This window comes from Enhydra lutris, unplaced genomic scaffold (genome assembly GCF_002288905.1).
Source record: "Enhydra lutris kenyoni isolate GAN:26980312 unplaced genomic scaffold, ASM228890v2 scaffoldscaffold74, whole genome shotgun sequence".
Classification (NCBI taxonomy): Eukaryota; Metazoa; Chordata; class Mammalia; order Carnivora; family Mustelidae; genus Enhydra; species Enhydra lutris.
Genome location: NW_019154158.1, coordinates 5,432,424 through 5,459,334, shown reverse-complemented (window position 1 = coordinate 5,459,334; position 26,911 = coordinate 5,432,424). Strand labels below are relative to the sequence as shown.

General features: G+C 51.3%; 2 protein-coding genes across 2 annotated transcripts; both read right to left on the bottom strand.

Annotated features, from left to right (window-relative positions):
- Positions 1-205: 205 nt before the first annotated feature.
- On the bottom strand, positions 206-7,463 carry LOC111160227 (short chain dehydrogenase/reductase family 9C member 7). The gene is made up of 4 exons (XM_022523137.1): positions 7,163-7,463; positions 3,587-3,845; positions 2,757-2,920; positions 206-1,117 (listed from the first exon to the last, which is right to left on the bottom strand). The coding sequence occupies exons 1-4, from the start codon at positions 7,461-7,463 to the stop codon at positions 900-902; spliced, it is 942 nt and encodes a 313-aa protein (XP_022378845.1). The 3' UTR covers positions 206-899.
- Positions 7,464-11,486: 4,023 nt separating this feature from the next.
- Positions 11,487-22,842, bottom strand: LOC111160121 (retinol dehydrogenase 16-like). Its single transcript, XM_022522962.1, is given in 8 exon segments — positions 11,487-11,723; positions 12,251-12,414; positions 13,905-14,163; positions 15,977-16,311; positions 19,338-19,522; positions 20,041-20,091; positions 20,094-20,209; positions 22,788-22,842. Coding segments are annotated over 8 exon segments (1,383 nt in total). The 3' UTR covers positions 11,487-11,505.
- Positions 22,843-26,911: the final 4,069 nt, after the last annotated feature.

Below are 26,911 nucleotides of genomic sequence, written 5' to 3'. Positions count from 1 at the left end.
GAATCAGATAATCTAACATTGGGGCCAGGAATCTGTATTTTTAACTAACCAGGCGATTATGATGTACAGGGAACTACTGGATTAGATGGCCTCTGGGTTCCTCGTAGCTAAAAATGTGATTTTCTGATTTCTGTTTCTTCTGTCACTGTTTGTCCTATCTCTGCTACTAGATATTGTGTTAAAAAACAGAACCACAAAATAAAAAATAAAAAAACCCAAGACCATGATTTAATCCTCTTTACATCCTTCCAGCACTTACATAGTGCCTGGTATGTTGTAGGCACTCAATAAATACTTGAAAAATTAATCAATGGTGATTAAATAAATGAATGTTATTTTATGTGGATCCCAATCACCTATGAACAGAGAGATCTATATAGAAAGAAAACATCATAAACTTTTACTTGATATAATCTTGCACTCCCTGTCTGCTCTACTACATATTTTAAATAATGGGTTGTGGGAATGAGGTTAATGCATATTTAGAGACTCAGTAGGAAAGTCGTTGAGATGCTTCTGTGGGCTCGATTATCCGGCAGTATTTCCCAGTGGTGGTGATAACTGACAGAGGCTCATGATTCAGCAGGAGCTCAGTTTCCTCCCCTTGACATTTTCACATCCAGAAAAACCCAAATCCCTAATGAGTCACAGATGTTCTTGGGGCCATGCTATAGGTCTTTGCATCTGCAAAGGCCACCTGGGGTTTCTGTAGAGTCCCAGTAAGTGGGAAGAGGCACTTGTCTTCTGCTAGAAGTTATCCATAAATTCTCCGACAGTGGGTGTCAGCCAAGCAAAGCGTCCCTCAGAATGTCTGATACCACCTCTTTGGACCCTACAGTCTCTTCTCCCACCCTCCTCCCTCCTCCACACTCTACTGACCACCCCTGGACTTCCCCAGCTCAGACACTGTCTGCTGGCTTTGGAAGGTACCGGCTCAAGATGAAATCTGTCACAGGGGTGGGCAACTTAGCTAATGGGATGTAGAGGAGTTTGGCATCCAGGCCCGGGTTATAGCGGATGCGGGGGCTCCGGGAAATGATGGCGTGCTCCATGCTGTTGGTGACCTCGCTGATCCTTGGCTCTGCCAGCTGCATCATGTTTTTTAACTTGTCAGTATCTGTTTGAGGGCACAAGAGGGAAGGAAAGTCAACGGCTCTGTTACTCTTCATAGGACATGGTTTCTTCTGAATTCTATCCAAATTCCCTTTCCATCAGATGCCAGATCCCACGTTTCAGGCAGATCTACCAAACACTGCAGATTGTCCCTTAGGCAAATGCCCTGTAAATAATCTTGTTTCTCTTCCTGAACTCAACAACTGTGTGTTGAATTAGCAATGAGAAGAACTGTGCCCAGTTCTGCCACTTATTAGTTGTGTGACTTTGAGCTTAAACTTCCATCATCTGTAAAATGAGGATCATAATACCTGCTCTGGAGAATAATAAAGATGAAGGGTAGACGATGTGGGAGGACAGAATAGAAAACAAGTGTATACAAGTGCATGGGAAAAATTGGAAGAAAATAAGTAAAAATACTGTCTGGCTGGTGGGATTCCTAGTCACTGAAGGCTCTTTTTTTCTCCTATATAGGTCCTAGAGTTCCCAGATTTTCTACAAAAGCATGCAAGAAAAAAAAATTGTTATTAAAAAATAGTAACAGGGGTGCCTCGGTGGCTCAGTCAGTTAAGCATCTGTCTTTGGCTCAGGTCATGATCTCGGAGCCCTGGGGTGGGGGTCCCTGCTCAGTGGGGTGTCTGCTTCTCCCTCTGCCCCTCGCCCTATGCTTGTGCACATGCGCGCACTCTCTCTCTCTCCCTGAAATAAATAACTTAATTAATTTTTTAAAATGTTAAAAATTTTAATTTAAAAAAATTTAAAGATTTTTTAAAAATCTTTTTTTTTTTTTTTTAAAGCCCTGGCCTTTGTCATGAGACCATTGTGGGGCTCAAATGATCTAAGGCACAGACTGGTCTGTTGTAAGGCTCTAACAAACATGAGGGGCTATTCTGTTTGCATCTTGTACACAAGCCTGAGGCTATGAGGAAGGGAGCAAGGCATCTGAGTGCTCCAAGTCTGCCAACGCTCACAACACAAATAGGAGACAAGCCACATGGCACACTTACAGGTCCCTGATGTACACCTTTGCCCGGGACATGGGCAAGTCACTGGGACTGCTTCAGTGAGAGCCCCAAGAACTCCAGAGGAAATGGTGCCTGAGAGTCAGACTTGCCAATAAGGGATTAAAACTTGAAAACGACAGGAACAACAGCTGGCCCAACTTGGGAGATGGTCTGGGAAGATAGAGAATTCACCTCTTCTGGGCAAGACCTGGGTGAGTGGTGGATGAGGGCAGGACAGTGTAGTTTAAGTACCCTTCACCCCCCCAATGCCAATGAACCCCCTCTTTGTTTCCTAAAGAAAAAACTACTGCAGTGAACCAGCTGTGCTCTGAATAACTTCTCTGCACTCATAGCAGTGCATTTTCACCTGTTTGCTTACAGAATAATGAATACCAGGGGTCAGGAGTGGGCAGCATCTCCCCTAACACTCCTCTCCCCATGAAGGCTATGGTTCTGCCACTCTGAGCAGTTGCCCCTGGTCTCAATTGTCAAATCCCAGCCCTGCCACTAGTTGTGTGACCTTGGGTCCTTAACCCTCCTGAGCCTCCGTGCCCTTAACTCTGCAATGAAAATGAGTCAATGATCCCCAAGGTCTTGCTGTTCCTCTCAGAGACCCCCTCTCTCTCCCAGAGAACTCACAGTTGCGGAAGTACTCCTCCCCATAGCTATCCCGGGTCTCCTGAGGCAGCCGCTCCCACAGCCTTTGCATGCGGGACACCAGGCCCTCCTTGCCCAGGATGGATGTTCGATAGTTCCCAGGCTCAATGATGCTGACTTTCACCCCAAAGTAGTGGAGCTCACGCCTGGGAAAGAAGAGTTGGACTCAGTCTGGGGCCCCAAGATGACAAAGGATCGTCTGGGAGAGTCACTTCTGATGCCTCTACAGGGGCTTACCTCCCCAGGAACCTAGAGCCACTCCCCCACCCCTGTACCAGGTTGGCACTGCCTTCATGCAAATAAGGGCCTCAGCCCTTTCCCAAGCAATCTGCATTAGGCAAACGCAGCGGGAAAGAAATCAATGGTGAATCTAGACCAAAGTTCTGCCTCCTACCAGGTTCCTCCCACTTGGCCCCATACCTGACAACCACATGGCAAAGGGAATGAGGGGTCTGGAGAAGGCCTGACTCCTCCTCTGAGGGTCTCCCTTGGGCCTGTCTGCCCCCAGACTTCTCTGTCTGCATGAGAGACTCCCCCTCCTACTCCCATAAGCCCAAACATAGTTTCAGTCGCTTTGGGACAGCTCAAGGGAAGGGCAGGAAGACAGCGCCCATCACCAGCCTCCTCTTCTCCTCATTCCTTCTCCTGGTCCTTGGGGAAGGCCCCTGAGGACGAGGCTTCTTCCTGCTCCTGTGTTAGGTCCCCACCTCCAGAACTCCCCTGCCCACATGCTATCCTCCCTAGCCCTCTCTTCCTGAGGTGAAACCCACAGGACTCCCACCCAGAGTGGTTTGGTCCCGGGGCTCAGTCACCTGATGCTGTCAGAGAAGGCCTCGACACCAAACTTGGAGACACAGTAGCCACCACCAATGACAGCCACACGACCTCCAGAGCTGGACATGTTGACGATCCTGCCCCGAGCTTTTTTGACCAGGGGTAGCATATGGAGGGTCACTTCGATCAGTCCTACCAGGTTCACGTTGATCACCTTCACGAAGTCCTCCTTCATCAGCCATTCATTGGGTCCACTGGGCAGGCCTACACCAGCATTGTTCACCAGGGCCCAGAGGCCTGGGGGTGTGATGGAGGGAGAGAGAACCACACAGAAATCATTCGCGTCTCTGGAAAAGCATCAGAGTCCCCCACCCACCAGCCCAGGGCTGCCAAGGCACAAGATGGCCCGGCTGGTGGCTTGTGGTGGGGAGTTGTGATGGGCCAGAGGAAGATATACCTTTTACTAATTAGTTTTCCTAAAGTCCTTCAGCCCTCATGCTTCCTCCTCTCTATTCACCTAAGTGTAAGAAATGCACTCCATTTTGCACATTACCAACTCCGTTCATCCGCTCCCACATTCATCCATTCATCCCTCCATTATCTAGTCTCGGTCAGTTACAGGGGAAGGTGATAGAGACATAAAGTGAACAAGACAGGGTCTTATCCCTCAAGGAGCTCACAAACCAGAGAGGACATTAATAATATTCATAAGTAAATATGTAACACATTTAAATAAAACATGAAACATTAAATAAAACATGAAAAAAATGTAATAAGGGCTCTCTTTCAGATATTTAATTTGAGTTGGTGTAAATGGAGAGAAATAATGCTGAGTATTGTCATTCAACTCTGCAAGGACCCACGCTTGAAGGGCCTTAAGTTCTAGTCCTGGTTCTACCTCCAGCTCCTGACAAGTCACTTCCTCTCTCGATGAAAGGCCTCAGGTCCTTCATCGCCTGGGCAGAACATCTGCTTCCGGCCTGCAGTCTGCAATCTGGAGACCCTTCCAGGCTAAACCCCAGAACCTGCAGGGGAGGCCTCACTTTCATTTGTTTTACACACTGAGCTTCCAAGTGAAATTCCACTTGGAGGAGGATGTTTGATGCTAAAAACATGTTGGAAAGTCTCTAAATGATACCTAAGGACACTTTCCAGCTCTTTCATTCAAAGATTCCATGAACCCCACTGTCCTGACTCCTTCCTTTCCCTTCCCCTCCCCTCATTCCACCAGCCCACCTTGACACCTGCAGCCTCAAGAGTCCCCTCCCAGCAAAACTCCACTCTTCCAATGGCAGGTCTAGATGTAAACACCACTCGTGGTCCACTGTTCATTTTAGGCCTGGGGTCCACACACAAGCCATGCTCCCACCATACCTTCCTGCCTTCCTCTAACTAGAGAGATGCCAGGAGACCGGCTGCCTGGTAGGACTCGGACCTTCCCAGGCACAGGAGACTCTTTTTCTTACAGATGAGGCAATGAGGCTCCTGGGGCCCAAAGACTATAAAACCCAAGTGGTCTCTGTCTGTGGAGAAGGGATACACACTTGCCACGACCTGTGATCACCCTGGCCAATAGCTCTGTCCACTGGCAAACCATTTTTTCCTGCAAAGAACAACTAGAGAACCATCAGAGCGGTGTGAATAGCTCTAAGGCTGTGCCAACCTGTGATGCCCAGAGATCTCAGGGGCAACAAGAAAGCATGCCAGAAACCCCGCCCCCCCGCTTTCCCAGCACTTTTTAGACCAAGGATGTTGCCCATTGGGGTAGGCAGAATAACAGCCCCTCCAACATGTCCCCATACTAGTCCCTAGAACCGATGAACAGGGTGGGTTACATGGGAAAAAGGAATTAAGAAAGCACATGGAAGTCAAATTGTTAATCACCTGACCTTAAAATGGGAAGATTATCCTGGACTAGCCTGGTGAGCCCAATATAATCAGAGAGGTTTTTTAGGTGGAAGAAGGAGGCAGGAACAGAACCAGAGAGAGAAAGAGCAGTGTGAAGAGGACTTGGCCCTACCTTGCTGGTCTTGAAGATGGAGGAACAGGGTCATAAGCTAAGAAATGCAGGAAACCTCTAGAAATTGGGAGAGGCAATGAGATGGACTCTCCTCTAGGGCCTCCAGAAGCAACGCACCTATGTTGACACCTTGATTCTAGCTCAGTGAGACCCATTTTGGACTTATGACCTCTAGAAATATAAGTTAATAAATTTGTGTTGTTTTATATATTTTTAAAGATTTTATTCATTTATTTGAATGAGAGAGAGAGAGAGAGAGAGAGAGCAACCAATGGGGGGAGGGTAGGGAAGATGCAGAGGCAGAAGCAGGCTCCCTGCTGAGCAAGAAGCCTGAGGGTGGGGGAGCTCGGTCTTAGGACCCTGGGATCCTGACCTGAGCCAAAGGCAGATGCTTAACTAACTGAACCACCCAGGCACCCCTAAATTTGTGTTGTTTTAAGCCACTAAGTTATTGCTTTAATTGATTACAGCAGGAACAAGAACCTAATATACCAATGACTCATGAATACAAGTGGCTCAAGGCTGAATGTAGGGCACTGGGCAAGGCGGCCTATTGAAGAAAGAGACTGACTCTCACTGAATTATCCATCAATTAGTTCATTCAACAAAAATTTACTGAGCACCTTACTAGATGCCAGACACTGTCTGGGTACTAAGGATAGATAAGGTAAAGAGACAAAAAGCCCCTTCGCCTCCCACCTCTGGCCCTGCCCGGGAAGCTTTATTCTAGCAGGGGAAAACAGACAATAAATAAGAAAAATAAGTAAGTTGTAATAAGTAAGTTGTATATTGGATAGTGGTAAATGCTAAGGAGAAAAGGAAAGAAGGGAGTTACTGTTTGGCCCCTCCTGGGCCCCAGGGCTCTCTGGCCCCCACCCGCTGTGGGGGCCCCCAGACCAGTCCCCTTAGGAGTCAGTACTTCCCTTGGGCTGCTGTTCCACACCAGAGCCATCCCGTTCCTCCTGTTCCTGAGCTCATGCCCTTCGTGCAGGAAGCTTCCTGGGCAGCCCAGCCCAGCCAGCCCACAGTCTCTCTTCCCAGAAGGAGTGGTCACTCTGATGTCAGCATTTAACCTGAAGTCAACCCAACATCCACCATGATATGGGGAAGAGGACAGATCTCTCTCTCTCTCTCCTGCCTTCTAGCCTGACAAAGTCAAGGAGAACAAACACCCCCACTCAGGGAGTCCAACCTCGTGTTCCCTTTCCCCTCCCCCCAGTCCAATCCCAAGAAACGTGCTCTCATTGCCATAGGAGCTGATGGCCAGGACTTCCCAGGTCCTGGAAAGGCAACTCCTTCTTTAGCGCCTTGGACGTACAGAACACATCTTCCTTCTCCGGCCTCCTATGGCAGCCTCCCTCCACCCCTCTGAGTCTCTGGCAGAGAAAACTTCCTTGGGAAATCACCCCCTTCATATGAACTGACCAAACCACACAAAGGTTTCCAATCCCGCTGAGCCAGAGCCCCAGCCCCCTTCTCTCCATCTCCTCTCCCATCGCATCTGAACAACAGTGTCCTTGGTCACTGTCAGACGTCTGGGGGGAGAAAGAGAGAAGAAAACACCGAGAGAGCCGAAGAATGTGATTTGCCCCACCTTGCTCGCCCACTTGGTCTCTCACCCACTGGGTCGCTGCCTGTATGCTCTCCGTCTTGGTGACATCCAAGAGGATGGTCTGCAGCCGGTAAGAGGTATCCTGCCGAAGCTTCTGGGCTCCCTCCTCCGTGAAGCAAGCAGCCAGCACCCGCATGCCCCGATCAACCAGCTGCCGGGCCAGCAGGTTCCCGAAGCCCGAGTCACAGCCCGTGATGAAGACGTACTTGTCTGGAAGGTTGCGCACCAGATTGCAGTTCTTAAACCAGCGGTACATAAAGGAGAGATCCGTGAGAGCCGCCATGGAGCAGGGGGAAGGTGACCGCCAAGAAGCCTGGGCTCAGGAGATGGTGGGAGAGGCTGGTCCTCTGAGCCCCGGCTGGCAGTCTGCTGGAACCCACTGAGAAGAGCTCTCCTCCCTTCTACCACTGGCAACAGACCCAGGGCTCCCGAGTGAGCCACTTTATAATTTCTAGAGGTGGATGCATCAACACACCAATTAGCCTAGATGCAAGAAATTCAAGTCCAACCTGAAGTTGTGTGACCTCAGACAGTCCTGGTGGCTGCCTCTTGCTCTCCCCCAGCCCTGATGGGGGAAGCTGCCAAGGATGGGAAAGACCTTGCTGGTGAGGTCGATGATGAGACGGGGCTTGTCCTGGGTGGTCTGAGCAGTGCGGGTGAGAAAGGAGGACTCCGCCCAGAGAGCCTCCCTGGAAATCCCCACCTCCGGCCCGGGGACCGAAATCATTTGTCATGAGGCCAGACACATTGATAAACTCGATTTTTATTTTCAGGGGAAAAAGTTAAGACAAATTCATTAATGTAAAACAAACAGAATTGGTTTTGCCCACTCCCCCAAAACCCCCAAAGAAATGAGTTTTAGGTTACTAGCTCTTTGGAATTCTCTGCCCTTAGGTGAATCTCCATGATAAGAGAAGAAGAAAAAGAAAGCATCACCCCCAGAGTAGATGTGCCTCCAAGATCCTGAGGCCAGAGGTAGCAGGGCCCGCCTACAGGGAGGCTATTTCTGAAAACTGGAAAGAAGAGAAGCTCCAGGCCTGGGTCCTTAGGAGGTGATACCAACGAGGAACCTCACGGCACTCCAGGCAGGCCCAGCTCTCCTCAACCAGTGACCAGGCAAATACACAAAGTTAAGAACAGAAGACACAATAGCTGCTACCCCAGGGCAGGGCCCCCAGTGGGCATTTCCTTCCACCTCTAGGACTAGGCACACACTAGGTGATCTGGTGAGCTGAGAAGCCTGGCGGGGGTGTGTGACAGTGGAAGGAAGGGATTATGAAGTCAACTGACACAGTGGCTAATCGGATGTACAGAGGGTAGTGGAGACCACGAATCAAGGGGAGAATCCCTTTAGAGAACCCCATTAGAATAATGTATGGGGCTGATAACAGGTAGAACCATAAGTGGCAAGAGAAGTCAGGGTCGAGGATGTTTTGGGCATAGGGAAGGGAGGCAGGAGAAGAGACAGTTATGATATGAACATCGTTGAGATGAAGTCCAGCCAGATGATGAAGACAGGCCATGAGATCCCTGGGCAGATGCAGGAAAGACCTGAGGCCAAATCTTGGCTCTGAGAAGGGATGACATATGGGAAAAGCAGAGGACTAGAGTCAGAGACTTGGAAAATTCTCAGGGTCAGGATGTGGAGAGTAGGGACAGAGTCCAGGAAATTGAGCAAAGAACTCACCAAAGTTAGGAGGGAAGCTGATAAAGAAAAAGAAGTAAGAGATGAAAGAGAGGAGCCACACCTAGGACCCTGAGATGCAGGGACAGAAGGATGTTGGGGTCTATGGCAGCTCTTGGAATAAACCTCTAGAGACATCATTCCCCAAGATGACCCTGGCCACCAGCTCATCCTGAGGGACTAGGGGCCAGCCACCCATATCTTCCGGGTCCAAAGGCTCTGACAGAAGCAGAGCCACAAATTTCCCAAGGTGAAGAGCCAAAGAAGCATCTCTATGCACCACTATCCATGAAGGTTAGTGAGCTTCAGAATCAAATAACATACATGTTGCCTCAGGAAAGACCAGAGAGCTTGGCCATTCTATAGAAAGGATGGTGGGAGCGAGAGATCATGGGCACACCCCTGGGGTGCAGATCCAAACCCTGTGTGGGAGAGAGATGGGAAGTGGTGGAGGCAAACCTTACCCACGGCACACCCAGCCCAAGGCACAACTCCCACGCTCAGCTGGGGAGGTATGTCCCAACTCTGACTCCCGGGTAGGTGAATAGAGCAATCTTGGCTAAGGGAAGTCCGACAATGTCGCTCAAGGGCTGAGCAGTCCCAGGAGTATCCTAGTCCTTGAGAAGACAGGTGACATCCAGGGGTTGTCTCTGGATTTAGAAAAGGATGACTTGGAACGATTCCAACACAGGACCTGGCCCGACTCACCATTTCATGGGCCTCTGTGCTGACGGATGATCATGGCAGCGCTCCCCTGGGTTCAGACTCTCAACAGCTATGAAAAGCAGGTCATGCAGTGGGGAATGGGAACCACGGAGAAGGGCTCTTTTCCTAGGGCTCGAAATGCCCCCTGCTGAGTAGGCACCTGAGGCTGACAGGTCAGGCCGGTGGTTGGGCTCCATCCACACCTCTGCTCACTAGTATGGTCAGCAGAGAGGGGCTTCGAGCTCCTCCAGACCATTTCTAGCATCTACTGCATGGGTCAGAATGAATGACACACCAACATCTGACCTCGCTTTCTGTTTTCACCAAGAACACTGATGTCATTCTGTAGTATCAGATCCCCCTAAAGGCTCCATGGCCTTGGTCTGAAACTGAGGGAACAAAACTAAGACACCTGATGAGACAGCTCCCAGCTCATTTGTCCTCAGCTCAGGAACCAACACCACTCTCTGCAAATGCTTTCTCTGTTCAGTCCCTACTCAGAGAACATCATCAGAGCAGTGGGGACATAGAGAGTTCCCGGTTGCAGGAAGCGCTGGGTAATTGAGGAAATTCCTGCCTGGCACACAGTAGGTGCTCAGCAAAGGTTAGCAGGAAACGAAAGACTGGGGTCCAGAAGTGACTCCCACTCTCCTCCCCTGGAGGATAGGGGAAGGGAGACCTGGGCTGTGGAAGCTGGGGAGGGCCGCAGTTGGGGGCATAAATCTAAAGGAGGGGACAGAGGGCTGCAGAGAGGATGCTGCTGAGGGAAGAGGCTTGATGTCCCTGGGAAAGGGACCGGGGCCTGCCAGTGCTTTAGCGACTTCTCCTTGTCTGTCCACCCATGGGTTTCCTGTGACCCCACGTTACTTGATAAATCCTGGAAAGGAAACATTGGCCCCCCACTTCTGTGGAAGGAAGGGGGTGATCTAACTCCCCTCTTAAAATCCCCTCAGGTTATCCCCCTGCTCCCTTGATCTCCATGAAGGCACCGGGCTCCTCCTTTCATGGACTCACACCCCACTGCTCCCCAAGGCCACAGTTCGCATCACTGGAACTATGGAAATTTTCAACTTTTGAGCAAAAAATAATCAATGGACATCAAGGTTTCAAGACAACTCAACAACTGGTTCGTTCATTTGTTCATTCCTTCCTTCCTTCCATTCTTTCTTTCTTTCTATTTATTTGCTTGAGAGACAGAGAGCATGCAAGCAGGGGGAGTGGCAGGCAGAGGGAGAGGGAGAAGCAGACTCGCCGCTGAGCAAGGAGACCAACCGGGAGGCTTGATCCCAGGACTCTGGGATCATGACCTGAGCCAAAGGCAGATACTTAACCAATTGAGCCAACCAACTGAAATCCGGTAACTGGTTTCTGTGTCCTGTGTCATGATCCCAATTTTAGACATGTCCTTTCAGCCAAGGTCTGGGAGCTGGCCCCTCAGGCTAATGGCGCAGGCTGGGGTCATCATGCACATCTCCATTCTATCACAGGTATCTTCAGTGGAGAGGGACATTAACTCCCCCAGGCTGTGTCCATCCTGTGGGAGAGGGACACCCTGTGTAGGGGGACAGAGGCAGAGCAGGTGGGGGGCTGAGAACCCCCCCCCCCCGCTGCTGACACTGCCAAGAGTATGGATTCCTCAAGGTGGCAGGAGGGCCAAAAATGCTCAAAGCCTTGAGAAGCCATTCAAGGAACAAGACATGGGTGTGTGCTTTGGAATCCCTATTCCTCAGCCACAAAACTTGATTCTTTCCTCCTGATAGCTCCAGAGTCCTGAGTAATGTCCCAGGGAAGCCTGGGGAGGAGGTGGGGAGGAAGGTGAGGCGGGTGTCCTTTGTGATGTGAGATTCCCCCCTCTCTCCATCTCTCTCCCTCCCCCTGAGGCATCCCCACCCTCACATTGGACCCAACTCACTCTTACCATGCACTGCAGCTTGGGTTACAGAGCCTTAAGGGGCTTCAGAGAGCTCCAGGAAATGATGGTGTCCACCAGCATGGTGGGCATGTAGCTCATGGGGAGGTAGAGGAGCTTGGTGTCCCAGCCCGGGGAGTACCGGGTACGGGGGTGGCAGGCCGTCAGTGCGTGCTCCATGCAGTCTGTCACCAAGTACAGGTTGTTGCAACACGATGACTCCAGCTTTTTGACTGATTTCTTGACTGTCCAAAAAGAACGACATAGTCTCACATTCCAGTCTTCTTGCTTCAGGATCAACTGAAGGAAAGAGCTACCAAAAGCGCCCCACCTCCCCACTGCTCCCAGGTCACCTCCAAGTTGACTCCATGGAGTTCAGCGGAGCCTGTCCCACCTCCTATCACAGGAACACTTTCCTCACTAAGCACCTTCTGGCTCCATCATGGGAACGTCTGTTCTGCAGAAACCGAGGTCTCTGCAAACACTAGCCATTTGAGCACCTGAAAACCAGCAGTTCTCATGCCGGCTTGCCAGGTATCCATGTCTGTCTTCTTCCCTCTCTGGCTTCGGGTTCCTCCCCAAACAACGAGGGCATCAGAGGAAACAGTGGTCCCAGGTCTAACAAGCCTGGGTCTTCCCTGAGGTCACCATGGGGATGGAAGGAAATGTCCCCTCTCTGTGGGGGACTCCGAGCCTGGAGGAGGGGCCCAGGTCTGTAGGAGGCGCTAGGGATGGGCTTTACTTCCCTCTCCCCAGCCCACAGCTCACTCACCAGATGCCAGGAACTTCTCCCCATAGATCTCCTTCACTTCCGGGCTGGCCTGATCCCATGCCTCCTGGATGGCCCTAGAAATCTTCTCAGGGCTGCAGATGTTAGTGCTGAAGTAACCAGGCTCGATCACAGCTACCTTCACTCCAAAGTAGGAGAGCTCCCTCCTGCAAGGCAGACAGGCAGAGAGGCAAGCAAGGACTTGGGAGGCCCCGGGGACAAACACAACAAACAAACAAACTTGGTATACACTGAACTCGACATTGGGGTGGGATCAACTCAAAAGCTTGGGAAGGTTCCAAGAGCAGCAGCCAAGGGGAGAAAATAATGATCGGCGTAGTCCGTGCGTAACGTGCGTGTGTTTCCCAGCACTGTCTGCACTCCTGAGCTCACGTCCCACCTTGGCTGCCGCAGGACACTGTTCACGGGCCATCTCCTCCTGTTTCCGCTCACATCCAATCCGTCTCCAGACTTGGCCCATTTTACTCCAGCTCACCCCTCCTCAGACCCCCTCCCTTCCTCTTCTGCCTTCGGTTCTCTGAGGAACACCTTAGCCTGCATCTCAGCTCCCTCAGACTCAGAGCCAACTTCTGCCTGGTTCACCAGAGGCTGATTTGGCAAACCCGAGTAAACACCTTCCACAGAGTCCTGCTGCCAGCAGCATGAAGGTCTGCAACCTGTCTGGACCCCCACCCCCACCCTATCCCCATGCCCAGGTGCCCAGCAGGCCCCCTGTCCAGCTGGGCTTTGTCCAGTAGCCTGGAGGACCTGGCAGTGTAGTGAGGCAGCCATGACTCACCTTGGGCTTGGGCTCAAGTCGTTCCCTCACACAGCAGGCCTTCCCACTCAACTTTGCCCAGGTGCCAAATCCATTTCTTCAGTCCTCAGCTCTGGCCCTTCTCCAGGACCCTCTCCTCATTCCACTAGCCGCCACCACCACCACCATGGCTAACTGGCTTGGTCACAACCATCATGGGGAGATGGTCATAACATCTGTGTCTCTCTTGTCCCTTTTCTCAGCTGTCAGACTTTTTTTTCTTTTTTTTCTTCAATATTTTATCTATTTATTTGAGAGAGAGAGAGAGAGAGAGAGAGAGGGCAGAAGGAGAGGGAGAAGCAGACTCTGCACTGAGCCGGGAGCCCGAAGTAGGACTTGATCCCAAGACCCTTGAGATCATGACCTGAGCTGAAGGCAGATGCTTAACCAACTGAGCCACCCAGGTGCGCCTCAGCTGTCAGACTTTTTAGATCAGACACATATGTTGTATACTCACAGAAGTGCCAAGAGGTAATTACTGAACGAAGTCAAATGCTGAACCCCTCATGTGAAAGGCCCCCCAAAGCTGAACATTGTAGGAATTACGGACATGAGCTCTGTAGCCAAACGATCTCAGGTCCAATGCTGCCTCAGAAACTTCCCTACTGTGGGTCCTCCCCCCGGGCAGTGGTGGGTGAAACCAGTTCTATACACCTGGGGCCCATTCCAACACCCAGAACACAGGATGGTGCTTCCCAGGGAATGTCTGGCACAAAGGAAGAAAGAAGCATCTGGAAGGAAGAGCCTCTGAGGCTGTGAGGAAATGAAGCCCTAGAAAATCCTCCCCCAGAAGCACAGAAGCAGGAGGACTGAGGGAGGGCCTCTGTCCTAGTCCAATACCTGAGGGAGTCTGAGAAGGCCTCGACGCCGTACTTGGAGATGCAGTAGCCCCCACCCAAAACGGAGAGCCGGCCCATGATGCTGGAGACATTGACCACGCGGCCCCTGGCCTTCCTCACTAGCGACAGCAGGCTCAGGGTCACCTCCAACAAGCCCAACAGGTTCACGTCGAGTATCTTCATGAAGTCATGCTTGGTCAGCCACTCATTGGGTGCCACGGGCACAGAGACGCCAGCGTTATTCACCAGGCCCCAGAGTCCTGGGCACAGGGCAGGGAGAGAGCAACATTGTCTGTGTGCCTGAGTGAGATGCAGCTATGGTCCCAAGTCACCTCCCAATTCACTTTTTTACAGAACCAACAACAATGCCTACATGGTACAAAGGACAAGCGTGCAGGAGAGGAACTGGGGACGAGATGGCTATGAGAGGGCCAGGGTCTACATGCACACTGATCTTCTGGATGCCCACTGAGCTAGAATGAACACTCCTTCTCGTCTTCCTGCTCCTATGGACCTGGCACACAGGAGGTAATAAACCCTTTTTTGTGAAGAGCGTGCCCAGAGTTCCAAATAATAGCATGGCGTTCACAACTCTCATAGGAAAGAGACAGCAAGAGGTAGACAGGAATGGCTAAGTGACAAAAATGAAGAGGAAACCAGCGAAGAAGGGAAAAGAAAATTTAAAAATAAGTGAAAGGAAGAAAAAACACATGAAAACTGACTGCCCAATCTCTGTTGGGAAAGACAGACCTGAAATTCCAGCATCAGGGTAATCTAGAGAACAGGTCTGCCCTGGACACCTGGGGACAGGCTTTGCAACAGCCCGCACCACATCCAAGGCTGTATCCGTCAGGAAGCCAAGGCCGGCCTTTGTGCTAGGGAATTCCAAAGTCCCCCCACGGTGAGCCTGGGCCAGGCTTCTGGAGGAGGTGAGACTGAAGGTCTTACCTTAGCCCCAAGAAGGGTCGCCCTCTCCTTCACCCTCCCAAAAGGTCACTCTCACCCCCTCCTCCTAAGTCCCCAGCCGCCTCAGCTTTCAGGAAAGCTCCCCGGAGAGAGATGGGGAGAAGAGACACACAAGGGATTTGAAATAGTCCTCAGTGACAAAGGGCTGGTGGTAGGGAGAGGTGGGGGGTGGGGGGGAAGCACAGGGTTTGACCCTGGGGATACTGGATAGGGAAGAAGGCCCCCTGTGATACTCATCCCTCCCTTGCTCAGAAACCTTCTCCGGCCTTAAAGAAATGCATGCTCTCTGATCCAATTCTTGTATTTTACTTAACATTACTGAGAATGGAAACAAAGCTTTCGTACAGAAATCTCCACTGAGACATTGTTTCTGCCAGCAAAAGTGGAAAACACACGTCAGCAGACAACGCTATAGGATGGCTCCAATGAATGGTGGTCTCGTAGCATGCCTGGATATACAGACATTGAATATTACGTTTTGGAAAAGATGTGATGATGAAAATGCTGATCAGAGGATACATAATAATATAGAGAATGACTATGGAAACCGGCCTTTGGGAAATGTTCTTTTATCTTAATCCTCGTCTATGTTTTCTACGAGTGTGTTTTATACTTTTAATCACAAAAAAAGACATCAGTGATGTCCTCTTTCCCGAGAAGAGCAGGCAGCATAATAGAGGAGAAAGAGCAGGACTCCTCACCCATGTTTGACTAGAAGTCCCTTCAGTTCCCCGAGCCTCAGTGTCCTCCTAAGTCAAGCACGGCTGATCTTAAAGCCCTACAGAGGCCCGGGTGTGAAGGCCCCATCCAGAAACAGTGCACCTGCTGGGACCAGGAGCCTGGGTCCAGCCTGGCCCAGCCCTGTGCTGCCCCATCACAGCCTCGAGGGCCCAACACCTCCTCCAGAATTTTGGCCCTAAACTTAGGCTGGGCTCATCTAACCCTGAGCTCAGACCCAGGCACTGCAGGCCTTCTGCTCTGGAAACTCCAGAGCTTGAGGCTTTGAAAGTCAGAACATCTCAGGAACCTCCCCAGTTTCACAGAAGAGAGGTCTCCCCGGTGCAGAGAGAAGAAACAAAGAGACACAAACAGGAATCGGGGCCTTACCTCTGTCCCCCACTTGCTCCTTCACCCACTGGGCGGCCGCCGAGATGCTCTCTGTCTTGGTGACGTCCAGGATCACCGTCTCCAGCCTGTCTGACGTCTGGTCTCTCAGCTGCTGGGCCCCCTCCTCTGTCAGACACGCGGCCAGCACCCTCAAGCCTCGCAGGTCCAGCTGCCGGGCCAGCAGGTTCCCGAAGCCCGAGTCACAGCCCGTGATGAAGACGTACTTGTCTCGGAGGTGGCTCACCACCTGCCTCTCCCGGTACCAGCGCAGGAGGAAGTAGAGGCCCACGAGGGCCACCAGGCACAGCCACATGGCTTTGCAGGGAATGCACAGGCTGAAATGAAACAAGAGTGTGGCCAGTGGTCAGGCAGGATGACTTAAGAACAAATGCAGCTGGCCAGCCTCCAGGGTGTCTGACAGAGCGTCCTCGAGTTTTTCCCGGTCGCCATCTTCAGTGGGTATTATTGATTCCGGTGCCATCTTCCACGCTCTTTGGTACACTTACGCCCTTTCTACTAGATGCCATCGGATTTCACCAAGAATCCTTTGACACAGAGATGCTTTACCCAGATGCTTTACCTTCTTCTGGTCCTTGTGCTCCTCCCATTTCCCTCTACCCACCTTCTCTCTCTCTCACACACACACACACACACCCACACACACACACACACACGCACGCACTGGGGTCCCCTATGCCCTAGATCTCATGCTTCAGAACTGTCTTCTTCATTCTTATTCAAGGCTGGAACCCTGGTCTCCCTGACTTACTGGAGATTCTTATAAAGATGACAGATACACCGTGAATCAAGATGCATGTGGTTTTGGGGCACCTGGGTGGCTCAGTTGGTTAAGTGACTGCCTTCGGCTCAGGTCATGATCCTGGAGTTCCAGGATCAAGTCCCTCATTGGGCTCCCGGCTCTGCAGGGAGTCTGCTTTTCCCTCTGGCCCCTCCCCTCCATGCTCTCTCTCTCTCGTTCTCTCTCTCAAATAATAAATAAAATCTTAAAAAAAAAAAAAGGCACACATGATTTAAAAACACAGCTTTGCTACCAACCAGCTGTGTGACCTGGGCCTGCTGGCTTACACTTGGGCCGGGGTTTCCTCCTTGGGCTCAGGATACAGAACTCAGTCCTCAGAAATCTAAGCCACTGTCAGCCTCTCCAGGGGTTAGAAGGAGAAGGCACAGAATAGAAGATCCCCTCCTGCTGCACTAGTTCTCTGAGGCAGACAGATGTTCAGGAGCCTGAAGGGGAATCTGACCTCAGAGGCAAGGAAGGGGGAGAAGGGAATGGGAAAGACATGCAGGAGAGACACGGCTCCCAGTCGCTGGGAGGGTGGAAAGGAAGCACTTGGGCCAAGGGGGTCTCACTCCGTGGAGATGCCCCGTCCTCGGGCCCGGCCGCCAGCTTGCCTTGCGCTCTGCCCTCCCACAGCCAGAATCCAGCCGAGACACAGACTCCAAAGGCAGAAAAGACTGGAATCCAGCCCAGACAAGACTCCAAAGGCCAAAAAGACCGATTTGCACAGGGGCCAAGGTAGGGGGTGTCCTAAACCCCATCCGAGCAGGCAGGGCTGTAGTCCCATGTAACTGCAAAGATGTTGGTTCGGTGTGTGTTTGGGTGATGGTGGGAGGAGGCGGGAGCTGCCCCCTTAGCAGACTAAAGAAAGGACTGGAGAATGGCTATCCATGGAGGGGGTTCAGGGTGAGGCAGAGGACCCCACTTCCACAAAAGGAGAGTGGACAGAGCTGGGGCTGGGACAAGAACAGAAGCCATTTGGACTGCTCTGGGTGTAACTGGGTATCTCCCGCACTATCCACATTTATACAGCTCCACCTGGTAAATGAGAAATAGGAGAGGCACGGGGAGGGGAGGATCGGCAGAGAGACTGCCCCACAGGAACCAGAGGCTCGCCTGCCCCCAAGTCTCCCCCAGCAGGTGAAAAAGACATGAAGGGGCACCGATTAAGCCTTTAGTTGTTTTGTGTGGGGAGCTGACTACAGTCTTAAAGTGTTTGTCTCTTAAGGTGGGAGGCTGTGGCAGCACCGACAGGGCTGCAGAAATGAAACCGTCCCTGCTTCCTGGGGTCACCACCAGGACCCTCCTACACAGGCTGCCCAAAGGCTGGGGGAGGAAGAAAGAGGAAGGAAGGAGCCCTGGAAACGCTCAGGGGTGCAAGGCAACATGCACGTCCTAACTGGACACCAAACCCCACTAAGGGAGCAGACCATATTCCTTTACTTGCAAGGAACCAGAGGGTTTCTTCCTCAGTGACCACAAATGCCTTCCCCACTAGTTTTCAAGGGGGCCAGGCAGCAGAGACATCTCCCAGCCCTGCTGCACTTTTGGAAATCCTCAAAGCAACGTGACCGCTTGCCGCTGCTCTCTGGGGCTGCGAGGAGCTTCAGAGTCCATTTCAGGTGGGAAGAACCGCAGGAAATTCAGAGAGGGCAGTAAGAGAAAAGAGGCTGGGGTGCCCCTCACTTACCTGGGAGCTGTGGGGGCTCGAACGAGAAAGCCTGCAGAGGCCCCAGGGGGATGGAGACTGGTCGCTGCGAATCTCTGCACTGAGATCCCCAGTGGCGCCCTGAGGAGGGAGAGTCCGGCTCCAGGACCGCCCCTTTAAGCCAAGTGCGCGCTGGGACGGAGGCGCGCGCCCCCTGGTGGTGCCCTTCTGGAGGCTCAGCGGGACCACCTTCCAAGCGGCGCGACCCCCACCCCGTTCCCTTTTCTCCATCCAGTGTGGCTCTTCTGAAAAGGGGAGCCACAGGTGATGGGAAAGGGAGCTGGAAAGGGCAAGGCGTGAGTACTAGCTGTGCAAGCGTGTTTCCAGCTCTACAGGAATGCCCCCTCTGCCCCCCCCGGAGTGGGAGCCGCGAACTGTAGAGACAACTCTGCCTTCAGTGTGAGGATGGGGCGCATGGATTTCAGCGGAGCCTGTCCCACCTCCTACCGCAGGAACACTCTCCACACTAAGCCCCCTCTGGCTCCATCATGGGAACGTGTGCTCTGCAGAAACCGAGGTCTCTACAAACACTAGCCATCTGAGCACCTGAAAACCAGCGGTTCTCACGCCGGCTTGCCAGGAATCCATGTCTGTCTTCTTCCCTCTCTGGCTTCAGGTTCCTCCCCCAAACAACCAGGGCATTAGAGGAAACAGCGGTCGCAGGTCTAACAAGTCTGTGTCTTCCCTGAGGTCACCAGGTAATCACATGGGACCATGGGGCTGGTAAGAAATATCCCTTCTGTGTGGGGGGACTCTGAGCCTGGAAGAGGGGCCCCGGTCTGTAGGAGGCGCTAGGGATGGGCCCAGGACGACCACACAAAGGTTTGCTTCCCTCTCCCCAGCCCACAGTTCACTCACCAGACACCAGGAACTTCTCCCTATAGATCTCCTTCACCTCCAGGCTGGCCTGATTCCATGCCTCCTGGGTGGCCCTAGAAATCTTCTCAGGGCTGCTGATACTAGTTTTGAAGTAACCAGGCTCAATCACATCTTCACTCCGAAGTGGAGAGCTCCCTCCTGCAAAGCAGAGGGGCAAGGACTGGGAGGCCTTGGGGACAAACACAACAAAGAAGTTTACCAAGACATTATGTATATTGAATGAAATGAATACAATGTCGGAAACAATTTCACAGCATACTACGAGGTACTGTTAAAGTGCTGAGAGCAGGACCCAGCCCCGGCAATGTCCCCAGCCACCGATGCCAACCTTTAGGCAGGTCCCCTGTCTCAGCAACTCCTCCAGGAAGTGAGCCTCCCGAGACACTCAGCATCAAGAAATCCAGAATTTCTGCTGAAAGAGGGCACCGTAAAGGGGAATTCTGGGAAGGCAAATCCTCATCAGGTCACATTCTCCCCAAAAGTCCAGAGATCCAAGGTCTCAATGTTGGTGGGCAATGGGGAGAGAAGAGGTTCTGCTGATAAGCTGGGTGAGGTGAAGAAAGCTAGCATGACTTCAAGATCTGGAAAACATCCTGGGAATCTTCCCAGTTAGCAGAAGAGAGGTCTTTCTTGCACAGAGAGAAGCAATGAAGGGACACAAATGAATCTGGGTGTTACCTCTGTTCCCCACATGCTCCTTCACCCACTGGGCAGCCTCAGAGATGCTCTCTGTCTTGGTGATGTCCAGGATCACCGTCCCCAGCCTGTCTGACATCTGGCCTCTTAGAGGCTGGGCTGCCTCCTCTGTCAGACACGAGGCCAGCACCCTCAAGCCTCGAAGGTCCAGCTGCCAGGCCAGCAGGTTCCCGAAGCCCGAGTCACAGCCCGTGATGACGATGTACTTGTCTCAGAGATACAAGCCCAGGAGGTAGTCGAGGCCCACACGGGCTGCCAGGTACAATCACACGGCTTTGCAGGTAACAGATGGACAAGCTCTGATCAGCAGTCTGGCCTCCTCAATCCAGATGGCTGTGAAGGCAGTCGGGCCTCCTGGCTCTCTGGCATCTTGAAGTCTTTCATTTCCCTCCTGATCACTGTCTTTCTGGAACATTTTTTCCTACCCCCAACCTGTCTGCTCTTTGGACTACTTTTATAAGTGCTGACATATGCCCTTGAAAAGCCCCAGTCCTGCCCAGAAAGGAAACATGGCTAGTGCAGTTCCCCCTCACCCTTTCACAGCACTCTGCTCTCGGGATCCATGTGGCCACACTGAGTGACACGGACCACATTGCTCTGGCTTCCAGCTTTAGAACAGTTCCACTTGTCTGCTGACATGCAGGACCTGGAGATTCCCCAGCTCAGGAAGGTTCTTACTAGAAAATACATCTTTTGGGTTTTTTTTTTTAATTAACATATAATGTAAGGAAGCTACACTTTGATTCAAGACATATTTGCTGGGGTGCCTGGGTGGCTCCGCGGGTTAAGCCTCTGCCTTTGGCTCAGCTCATGATCCCAGGGTCCTGGGATCGAGCCCCACATCAAGCTCTCTGCTCAGTTGGGAGCCTGCTTCCTCCTCTCTCTCTCTGCCTGCCTCTCTGCCTACTTGTGAGCTCTGTCTGTCAAATAAATGAATAAAATCTTAAAAAAAAAAAAAAACATATTTGCCTTCAACATGTTCCCTGAGCCCGGGTTTCCTCTTTGGGCTCAGGATACAGAGCTCAGTCCTCAGAAATCTAAGTCAATCTTGGCCTCTCCAGAGTTAGAAGAAGGCACTGAGTAGAAGGTCCCCTCCTGCTGCACTAGTTTTCTGAGGCAGACAGATATTTAGGAGCCTGAAGGGGAATCTGACCTCAGAGGCAAGGAAAGGGGAGAAGGGAATGGGGGTGGGCACACTCAGGAGAGACACGGCTCCCAGTCGCTGGGAGGGTGGAAAGGAAGCACTTGGGCCAAGCAGGTCTCACTCCATGGAGATGCCCCTCCCCTGGCCCAGGGTGCCAGCTTGCCTTGTGCTCTGCCCTCCCACAGCCAGAATCCAGCCCAGACACAGACGCCAATGGCAGAAAAGACCGGTTTGCACAGGGGCCGAGGGAGGGGGTGTTCTAAACCCCACCGAAGCAGGCAGGGCTTTAATCCCGTGTAACTGCAAAGATGTTCTTTTGGTGTGTGTTTGGGTGATGGTGGGAGGAGGTGGTAGCTGCCCCCTTAGCAGACTAAAGAAGGGACTGGAGACCGGACAGAACAGCTGTCCATAGAGGAGATTCAGAGTGAGGCAGAGGACCCCACTTCCACAAAAGGAGAGTGGACAAAGCTGGGGCTGGAGCAGCTTCCTCAGGGCACCCCAGTAGCCTCTGACAGGATTGGGCTCAGGTCCATGCCTACATCCACTGGACTACACCAGCCACCTTCTCCCAGAAAAGAGGCCTAGGAGGGAGGTGAGTCATGTGGAAGCTCAGAAGGATACTGAACCTGGCTCATTTTGGCCGTCTTTGTCCTCACAGCTGTCCTGCCATCATGGCGGGCCCTTGAGCTGTAGCTCAAGCTACAGCAAGCTTCAGTGTTTGTGTCCTTCAGGAAGCACTAGCAGAAATAAGACCCCTAGCCAGTGTACAGCTCCCTGACACTCTGGAAAGGACATCTAGATGTGGTCCCAAACCTCTTGAACGTCCTTTCTCAAGGGGCCACAAAATGGCTGGATGATCATTGTTTGAGGGGGAGAGATATGGTAGAAATCCAGAAGCTCCAGGTGCAGCCTGACACAATGATTTCATGTGAATGAAGCAATGTGGGGTGTACCCCATTGTGCTAAACCCCTAGAGCATTGAGGACTGCAGCCTCTCGGGGGTAGGGACGGGTCTAGCCCCCGGCAGTGCCCCACATCCTGCAAGAGGAGTGGGTGCAGAGCTAGGTGACTGCCGCACCCCACCTCATGCTCCATTTTCACAGTGCGTTTCTCACAGTGTCCAACCATGTGAGAGTCCGCAGGACCTCCATCTCCTCTTCTTTATAACAAGGGAGGAGGATCAGGAGGGTCTCATGAGTCCTCTCAATTCCAGCTCCTGGGGAATTTAAGAACCCCTATGTTGTCATCAAGACGGAACCCTAGGAAGTCGAGGCCTCTGGAAACTCTGGAGAATTCAAGGGGCATTTCTGCCCAGCACCCATCAGGTGCTCAACCAAAGTGAGCACAACAGGAGAAATCTGGAATCAGCAAGGGACTGTCAGGACATCTACAGAGCCCCCCAGGGGAGGTGCTGGAGATTAGGAAGTGGGGGGATTCTACGGGAGGAACTGAAGCCAGGAGATGGATAGGAAACTGCAGAGCAGGGAAGAGCTGAGGCATGCCTGGAGGCTGCTGGGGGGGTGCCAGTTCCCTGGGGACCTCCCAGCCTTCAGTCTCTCCTCTTCCTTGCACTAACCTTACTCACCTCCACATACACTTTCTTGGGAAACCACGGTGAGGAAATGGTTGTTCTTCTTCATCCTGTGAAAGCAAAGACAATTCTCCTCCCCTTTCTCAACCCCTCCCCAGGTCATCCCATGAGGGGGGTGTTCACCCTCACTCAAGAAATTTCCCAGAATTCCACAGGCTGAGTCACCTCCACAGAAGCCTATAGCATACCCCACTTATTTTTTTTTTATCCCAGCCCCATCCATGAGAGGTGCTTCATGGCAGTTATTTTTGGCATGATGGATCCTTTTGAGAATCCAAGAAGACTCTAAGCCCCATAAAAATGACTTAACAAAATACATGGGATTTTGAATATACTTTTCAGGGGGTTCACAGATCACCTAAAGCCATTAGGTGCCAGGAATCTAGGTCAAGAATCCCCGCAGTACGGGTTTACTGAAATACTACAACAGTGGGACTCAGGCAAGTTGTCTGACCTCCCTGTGCCTCATGCTATGGTAGAATCCTTGTCTCTTGTAGTAGCCACCTCCTTAAGTTGTTATGTGGATTAAATGAGGCACCTGGCAACATCAAGCACCTCGCAATCATGCCTGGTAAATGGTAAGTATTCAATAAATGTTAACTGTTACTATTACTACATCTCTTTTGTGGTAGTTCATAGCACCATTGGGGATGTTCTTGACCTTCTATGTAAGAAACACAACACCAGACAACTAAATAAAAGAGGAAGCTGGTGTTGATCCAGTGCAAAGAAAAATGGTGGTGGGACCAAGGAGAGGTATCTCAAGGTAATTCCACAAGAAGGAATCTCTTCTTCCTCACCTCTAGAAAGCGGGTAAGGGACATATTGTACATATCTCATCTCTGGCATCCCATACAATAACACTTTTCCTCACTTCATATAAAGGAACTGAGACTCAGAAAGGTAAAGTGGGGGTGGCTTGGTGGCTCAGTTGCTTAAGCATCTGCCTTCGGCTTGGGTCATGATCTCAGGGTCCTGGGATCAAGCCCCACATCAGGCTCCTTGCTCAGCGGGGAGTCTGCTCCCTCTGCCATTCCCCCTGCTTGTGTGCTCTCTCTGTGTGTCAAATAAATAAAAACATAATCTTTTTTTAAAATTTAATTTATTTATTTGACAGACAGAGAGCACAAGTAGGCAGAGAGGCAGGCAGAGAGAGAGGGGGAAGCAGGCTCCCTGCTGAGCAGAGAGCCTGATGTGGGGCTCGATCTCAGGACCCTGGGTTCATGACCTGAGCTGAAGGCAGAGGCTTTACCCCACTGAGCCACCCAGGCATCCCCAAAACAAAATCTTTAATAAAAGAGAGAGAGAGAAAAGAAAGGTAAAGTGGTTGTGCAAAGTCACATGGCTCCTAAGTGGGAGAAACAGGTATCAAAGCCAGGTCTGGCCCCAAGAAAGTGTTATGTCCGCCATGTCTCAGTGAATAGTGAGTAAGCAGGAAGGACCTGAGCAGAACCAAGGACAGGGCCACTGGACCACATCCTTCTTTGGGGAACCTTGGGGAGCTCCTTATCTGGTGCTGTTGGGCAGACAAGGCTGCCACTCTGGCATGGGGAAGCTGTGGGAGGAGGGCAGAAGGGCTTCTGCGGCTGGGCTGGGCTTCTGTACACAGGGACTTCCGGGAAGCTGGCCAAACTCCTCAGCCTGGACCAATCCACAATCCATCTGCCCTCCACACATGAAGTGGGGTTCTCAGCCACACAAACCAGCCAAATGGGGGGATGCCTGGGCTGGCCTGCCCAGCCCCTTCCTCTGGCGTCCAGGCACAAGCCCTTGGCCCCCACCTGACCCTGGGAAGCTGCCTGCTTTTATCTCTGTCTCCAATAACTCCTCCCTGGTACCTTCCTTCCTTTCTGATTGTTGATTACAATGTCTTGTCTACATTTTTTGAAGAAAAAAAAAAAAACTGGGGGGGGGGGGGGGTAGGAAGGAGAAAGAGCAAATTTCCAGGAATTGTTTTGCTGCTGCTGTTCCTGTTACTTGGAGCAAAGCTGTTTGCCACCCCCCCTCCTACTCAGGTTGGCAAAAAGCCTGGGTCCTCCCCCTCTGTCTTTCCCTTCCTTCCAATCTCTCTCTCTCCAGCTGCACACCTCCTCCCTCCAAAGAAAAACAGCCCAGTGAAAACTGCAGAGCTGTCACTTATCTCTTCCTGAGGGAGCAGCTTTCCCTCTGAGCCTCTGCCAGAAGGCACCGCCAGCATTTCCTCCTGCTGCAAATACACAGTCAGTGATGTGAGGGCAGGGGCCTGGGAGCAGGTGGAGGTGAGGCTGCAGGGAAGTGATGTCTCTGTATGGGAGGGGAAAAGTCAGGGGTTGGAAGATTCTGAGACCCCAGAGACATGAGCCACTAAAATGTAGTCTTGAGAGGACTGGAAATGGCAATGAGTCAGAATGTGTAGAGAGAGCAGAGACAAGAACTAGGGTATCCCTGGAGGGTTGGTCTAACAGAGCCTCCCTCTGCATGGGGTAAAGGAAAGGAGAATCCTCAGAAGGCTCCACATTGAAAAATGATATCCATAGGATAGAAATTGAGATCTTAGAGAGAGAGAGAGGGAGAGAGAGAGAGAAAGAAAGAGTAGAACTGTCAGGGAAAAAATCAAAGTAAACCACATTTTACGTCATCAGAGCTCATCATGACAGAATTCTTGATCTAGGGGCCGTCTGATGTGGGAGGAGAAGTGTGACATAATAAGAAATGTATCTGCCCCCAATTCCTGAGCTCCTAAATCCCTTAGGAAATTTCCTAGATAGCTTCAGGATGGGGACTGGTTCCCAGAAAGACCAAAACTTGATTAGAAGCTTAGAACTTCCAACCTCACCTCCCATCCTCTGGGAAGAGGTCAGAGACTAGATATTAAATTAATAATAGATCACGCCTATGTATTGAAGCAGCCACAAAAATGCCTGAACTATGAGGTTCAGAGAGCTTCTGTGTTGATGAACGTATCTACATGCCAGGAGGGCAGCATACCCCAACTCCACGGGGACAAAGCTCAGGACCCTTCCCAACCTCACACTATATATCTCTTTATTTGCCTGTTCATTTGTATCCTTTATAATAAACCAGTAAACACAGTGAACGCTTCTCTGAGTTTTGTGAAAAACTCCAGCCAATTATTGAAACTGAGGTGGGGAGGGATTGCGGGAACTTTGTAACCATGTTGGACAGAATTGTGAGTACCTTAGGGACCAATGATTTGTCACTGGCCTCTGAAGTGAGAACAGTTGTGTGGGACTGAGCCCTTGAACTTGTGGAGTCTGACACTAATTTCAGGTTGGTGTCAGAAATGATAAATTTCAGGACACCCACTTGGTGTCCGGGGGAGGGGGTTGGAAAATCGGCTACCCTACATGTTTGGTGTCTGAAGTGTTGTGTGTAGAGAACCAGTTTTTCTATAGGAGGCTTTAGGAAAACTGCAAAATTAAAAATATCCCCTCTCATGGCGATGATTGGTGGTGATGGTTGTACAACAGTGTGAACATACGTATTTTTTTTTAAGTTTTTTTTTTTTTTAATTTGACAGCAAGAGAGATACAGCAAAAGCAGGAACACGAGCACGGGGAATGGGAGAGGGAAAGTAGGCTCCCCGCTGAGCAGGGAGCCTGATGCAGGGCTGGATCCCACGACCCCGGGATCATGAATTGAGCTGAAGACAGACGCTTAATGACTGAGCCACCCAGGAGCACTGAACACACATATTTTATTATTTATTTAAGTAATCTCTATGCCCAGTGGTGGGGCTTGAACTCATCATACCCCAAGATCAAAATTTGCATGTTTTACCAACTGAGCCAGTTAGGCACCCCTTACTTAAGGCTACTGAACTGTATAATTAAAAATAGCTAACATGGGGGCCTGCTTCTCCCTCTCCCTCTGCTTCTGCTCTCTTTCAAATAAATAAATAAATAAAATCTTTAAAAAAATAGCTAAAATGGTAAATTTGATGCTATGTTTATTTCATCACCATATAAAATTAATTATTAGAGTGAAAAAGAAATCCTCTCCTTGAATGAATAAACAAAATGTGGTGTAGCCTTGCCATGGAGTATTACTCAGCCACACCAGAGAGTAAGGAGGTGCAGATACCTGCCACAGCGTGGATGAAGTTCCCCAGCACTGCC